Source organism: Accipiter gentilis, chromosome 33, assembly GCF_929443795.1.
Source record: "Accipiter gentilis chromosome 33, bAccGen1.1, whole genome shotgun sequence".
NCBI classification, from domain to species: domain Eukaryota; kingdom Metazoa; phylum Chordata; class Aves; order Accipitriformes; family Accipitridae; genus Astur; species Astur gentilis.
The window spans coordinates 12517004-12522831 of NC_064912.1; the positions used below are offsets into that span (position 1 = coordinate 12517004).

The 5828-nt window shown below is 35.9% G+C and overlaps 1 protein-coding gene across 2 annotated transcripts; it reads right to left on the reverse strand.

Moving 5' to 3' along the window:
- Positions 1-387: 387 nt before the first annotated feature.
- Positions 388-4010, reverse strand: LOC126033939 (parvalbumin, thymic CPV3). Of its 2 annotated transcripts, none has more exons than XM_049791041.1 (5): positions 3928-4010; positions 3271-3338; positions 2775-2907; positions 2222-2331; positions 388-659 (listed from the first exon to the last, which is right to left on the reverse strand). In XM_049791041.1, the coding sequence occupies exons 2-5, from the start codon at positions 3329-3331 to the stop codon at positions 634-636; spliced, it is 330 nt and encodes a 109-aa protein (XP_049646998.1). In that variant the 5' UTR covers positions 3332-3338; positions 3928-4010; the 3' UTR covers positions 388-633. The 2 variants fall into 2 exon arrangements, with proteins under 2 accessions (XP_049646998.1, XP_049646999.1); XM_049791042.1 differs by having other exon boundaries at positions 3871-3981.
- Positions 4011-5828: the final 1818 nt, after the last annotated feature.

Below are 5828 nucleotides of genomic sequence, written 5' to 3' on the forward strand. Positions count from 1 at the left end.
CTTTTAGTTCTTTCTGCAGGAAAGCATGTGGTTTTTACTTTCTTGTTCTTTTAATTGGCTGATGTAAAAAGAGCGGTTTGAAACTGCAACAGTCTCATGGAGAAACCACTTCTTAAGCAAAAACATATGACTGCTTTTCACTTGGAAGTCAGTGTGAGATTTTATCCTCACCTACCTCACAATTATATCTGAGCTCCTAGACTTTGATGAAGAGCTGAGTCTTTTGAGAACTTCAAGATTAATCCAGAAGGCCTATGGTAAACAGAACTCCCACTGATTTCAAAAGACGTTCCATATGTGAAGGTCTGAAAAGAATCAAGATCTTGGACGGAATAACAGTTTAAGAATTCACATTTCAGTTTAGCAGTCAGAAAAACAGACACAAGCTACAGTATGTGATTAATTTTTATTGGATATTTTTAAGGGAAGTGTCTGCTAAAGTAGAGTTTAGAACATGGTAAATGGTCCACACAATGAAAAAAAAAATCATTAATCACTGTTTCATTATGTTGCTAAGGCAATGAACAAATAACAGACACTGTCAAGATAAATAAGGAACTCCTGACTTTAAAGGCTTTGGAGTGTCTCATGTAGATTCATCCCAATTCTATCTTGTTTGGTCCTTTTGAACCTCTAAGACTGCACCATTTCCTGGAATTCTGCAAAAGATAAGAGAATATTTACAGTAGAAGTACTAAAATGAAAGGATTAGGAGTAAAAGATTAGTGGTTTATCAAGAAGTTTAGACTAAGAATGAGCAGAAAACAATTACCTGATAGATGACCAGAGGAGAAGAAACATGTATGGAAGAGAGACATTGCCTAAACTTCCTCTTCTAAACAGCAGATGGAAAGGCAGTGTTTTGCTGCCATTTATAAGGAATCATAAAATGTTCAGAGTAGTTTTAGCCTTCTCTGCATAATACTGATCTTAGGCAAAAATAATGGAATGGCTAATACGGAATTTGAGTAAGAAGTATTTAAGAGCTGAAGTAGAAGAATGAAAAGTGAGTCCATGGGTCTTATTAGCTGTTTGTAATGTTTCAGCAGTTGAGAAATGTTGATGTAGAGCACAGTCTAAAACCAAAAACATTGTGAAGTTCCATGTGGTATGATACTGAAGTATTGTGTTGTACAATAAGATATTGTTATTTGGAACTTTTAAATGTTTGGCTTCTGTGAGTTGGAGTATCTGATCAGTCCCGTCCTTGAATGACTGTATTGGTATATAGATTGCTTCTTAAATCACGTGTGTTTATTCTGGCACATTTCCTAAGGAACTGGATTTAATTCCTTCTAAAGAAAGAAACAGATGAGTTCTGTCTTCTTAGCACAGTGAGCTAGGGAATCTGCACACCAGCACATTCCCTGCATGCTATTCCCTAAGTCCCTTTCATGCTCGTCTAGGCAGCTTGCTTCTCTCATGGGGTGAGCTGCCATTGGCTGCAAGCCTTTTGTGTGAGTGTGTTCTTCCTGTTCTAAATGGGACACAGAAATAGCGAATTATGAGAGCAGGAGTTTTCTGCACTGAGCAGCTATTAAATCACACCGGCATTTCCATGGGGTGAGTGCAATATGCTGCTTCTTAAACCAGCTGCTTCTTCCTATCTGATCCTTAACCAGCCACTGAGGATAAACAGCATCCATCCCCATGCACAGAGCCTGTTGTGGGATCTCTTGTTGGGGTAGTGACACTTGATCGTTCTCTTCTCCTCATTATGCAAAACAAATATTGAACTATGTGCTGCTAGCTCTTGTATATTGTGAATGATTTCACTGACTAGTGGACTTTCTGTTGGGACATAAGTGCTGTAAATGAGCCGGTGTATGTGCTGTTGATTCTCCTGTGTAGAGCTGGTTCTTTTGTCCTTGATTTTACATTTGTGTATTACAAGTGATGCTAGTGCTGCCTTATCAGAGTAAGTGGGAGGAGAAATAAGGGGCTGTTTCTTTCAAAACAACTTGAAATTTGTGAGTGAGTGGCGATGAGTAAGTTCCTTAGGGCAGCCTAGGTGGGGGGTTTTGACTTGCTTGTGCAAAAAGAGTTGCAGAGATGAACCTGTAAGATCAGGGACTCTTTCTGCCCTTAAAGAGGTTGCTACTTGCAAGGGTTTCACTAAAATCACTGCAGGTACATTAATGTACCATCAACATAAAAGAGAATCACACATCATTACAACACATTCTGAGGAGCCTTATTCTATGTATAAATAAGTTAATACCTTCGGCCCCAATTTTACCATCCCCATCATGATCTGCAGCTGCCAAGAAGGTCTTTGTTTCTGAGGTGGTTAGCACTCTGGCTCCACACTCAAATCTCTGAAGGAAATACCTAGGAAGAAAACAGCTGTGATTATGATTTTCACAGAATATTATGCTTTTATGCTGGCTGTGTAATCAAACCAATAGCTATCTGTAAACAAATTATTTACCACAATAGCCAAGTCCTCCAAACACTGCTTTGTTTGACAAGCTAAATCTTAGTCATATACATTTCTGCTTTGTAAGTCCAGCCCCGATGCAATTGATTCAGCCCACTACCAAAATCCAGCCCCAGGGAGTTATTATTTACTATACTGAGTATTAAAGGCAGGTATTTACTAATTTGTTTTTCTCTGTAGGGATTATCTACTTAAATAGACCTTTCACAATCTGCTGAATGTTGTATCAACGTTCAGCATAACGTTTCAGCATAACTCACATTTACAGAACAGTTCTGGAAAGAAAAAAGTGCTGATTTTTTGATATCTTCTAAATAGTTAACAAAATCCTTACTTGAGCTCATCTTCCTCAATAAAGCCACTTTGATCATTGTCAAGAATCCGGAAGATCTCCTTGAGCTGGCTGCTACTCTTTTTAGACATCCCACTGATCTGAAAGAATTTTTTGGGACTAAAGGAATCTGGAGCTGAAAATAAATTAATAAATAAATTAACCCCAGACCACTGCGTTCACTGTTCCTAAATGGTCTGAGGATGCTGCTTTGTAACATTTTAATTGTTCTAAACATGAACAGTACATAAAGCCTGTCAAAGAATGAATTTTGCTATACTGCACCATACCCCTTAAGCATCAAACAAAATCACATGGGGATAAGTTACAAACTGACAATATAAACCAGTCATGAACAAATATACTATGACAGCTAAGTAAAGAGATTACAGGAATCTGTTTACAATATGCGCATGTTCAGTATTCCTTTGGGACTGAATTAAATACGCCACGTGTTACACAAAATAATAGATTTTTAGAGTTTTAATTGTTTTCTCACCTTGGCAGTCCCGCAGAGCAGCAGCAATATCAGAAGGGCTTAGAATGTCTGTAAGGCTCATTTTAAACCTGTGCAAAATAGTATATTGCAAACAGATTTGTGAAATGCAAATGCATCTTACAACAAATTGGTTTTTCTGTGTTTCAAAGAATACTATATGGCTAACAAGACTTCTAAGGGTAGATGAATCTGATTGAACCAACATCACTGCTATTCCTAAACAAACAGAAGGTTTAGTACATTACTTTCTTAAAAATAGCAGTGCTGAAATAATACTTTTTAATGAGATGGATTACATAAATGGTGTTGTGAGTTGAGGATCAATTTTTTATCATTTAACTGCATCCTATTTAAGTACAGCACATTTTTAAACTCTATGTAACTGTTAATCTAACAGTCTTACTGGAATGCATGGCATCTGGCAATACAAATAACAGTATATGCAGTGGAAGAAAGAAAGTGAAGAAGGTTTGCTTCTGGTTTCTCCCCCAACAGCTCTGAAGAATAAAAAGAAAACTGATACTTATCTATATAAGGTCCATCCATATGTAATTCCAGCAATTAAAATAAAAATCTTAGAACGATGGTTAGTGTACTTACTACTGGTGCAGCTCTGTACAGTAATTTCATTTAATTAATCTCAAATTAGCTGCTCACCTTTATAGTTTTCTCAGCTAGGTAAAGGGAAAATAGCTGAGGAGATACCAGGCAAAATAGTAATGTTGGCTCTGGCTTGCCACTGTGGCTTATAAAGGATTCAAAAGGTGACAATAACCACTACTTAGGTTACTGTTTCATGGATCAAATGTTTGATTTGAGACCTAGCTCAAATTTCTTCCTTAACTAATTAAACTTTTCTTTCTATTTATATCCTAAGATAATATAGACAAGAAGAACATTTTTTTTAATAAATCCACTTGTGCTTAATTAAGTACAACTCTGACATCAAAACATAGCCTTTCAATCTCCAAGTATGCTAAAGATTTTCAGTTAACCTCTGGACCTTAAAGTCGCTCCTCGGAAGATGACTCCAGCAGTCAAATCCTTATGAAAAGAAACTAGTTTGTTTGCCCCAAGTCTGTTGATCCTTTGGAATGTATAAAGGAAGTTGGAGATGAAAGATCAGAGGTGACAATGTGTCATTCTGACAAAGATAACTTGTCACTAGGATAGAGGAAAGCATGCTATAATTTGGGGTGATCTTTCTACAGTAAGCTTCATTTCATATTTTATGACCATTTTCTAAATTACAGTGCTGTCCCTAATCAGGGGTGGAACAGAAACCAGTGCCTTCAGTAACAGCAAAACTCTGAAACTAGGTAAAGCTGAATAAGCTAGTCTTGTTGTCTGTATTCCTTGAAAAATTATGTATAATCAGATGGCCTACTTAATAATCTATTTTGAGTATTTTAAATTAATGAAATCAATAACAGACTTGAAGTTGATTCAATAATAGACTTGAAGTCAGATTTTGTTAGTATGGAGATTTATATACATTTTACAACGCACACTCTCACAATCTGTTTCCTTAATATGAAATTAAAATTATAGGTATAAATAAGTGGGGGTTTGTTATATATTTCAAGAGCATTAATTTTGGAAAAAAATCTTAAGAAAATTGGGAACAGCAGGTATGATGTTTTCCTTCTCAGACAAAAATCTATTTCCATCTTTAAGGGTGTTTATGTGGACAAAATTCTAGGATGAAGACCAATAAAAACCACATGTATTTTGATTAGAGTTTATTGTATAACAGTCTATTATGGTATCTAAAGTAATGTTCTCCTGATACATGAGCATAGGTTTATTTTTTATGGAAATAGCATGGTATGCTAAACAAGTAATACTTTTTTTATAGTAGCAAAAGTTACAGATTATGCTGTGGAGTAGAGTAGTACTGTATTTAAGCCTTGTTGTAAGTTAATGGACTACAGTGGGTTTACTCCTGGTTGGTTTAATGACAGTGAGAAAAGTATCAAGCATAGCAATTGTTCCATAGCACTTGTTTGTCTGAATTTGGATAGAGAAATACAAGGTATAATTAATACAAAAAAGCAGACATCATTTAATGATACTTTTACCTTTTTTGCTAACTCTTTTGTGCACAAAAGAAGGTGGCTTAAATCACAAATAATCAGACTTACCTTTAATCACAAGTATCAGTTGTCTAGTAACGAAAGAATGCTCTCTTCTTTCTCTTTCAGTAGGAAAACTATAGTAATCTGGAAGAACACTTTCCTATTAAACCCAAGAACTGTGTGCTGTTGTAAATTATTATTGTCTAATTAAAACAAATTGAAGAATGCTGATTTGTACAAGTTGAAGAGCTCATCTCAGGTCTTTTGGTGTTCTTTCCTTTATCTTTGTTTAGTGCTACATATTCATTTTGCTTTCTGTCTGAGATTTGCATGATATTATGATCTATTGGACAGTGGTAGTGGGAATGGAGCACATACTGTGCTTTCTACAGAATCATCCTGAAATCCTTTCATCCTTGGAGGTACCTTTTTGCACTCTGTTGTGAATTTTCTCCTTTATGATCATCTCAAGTCGATGGG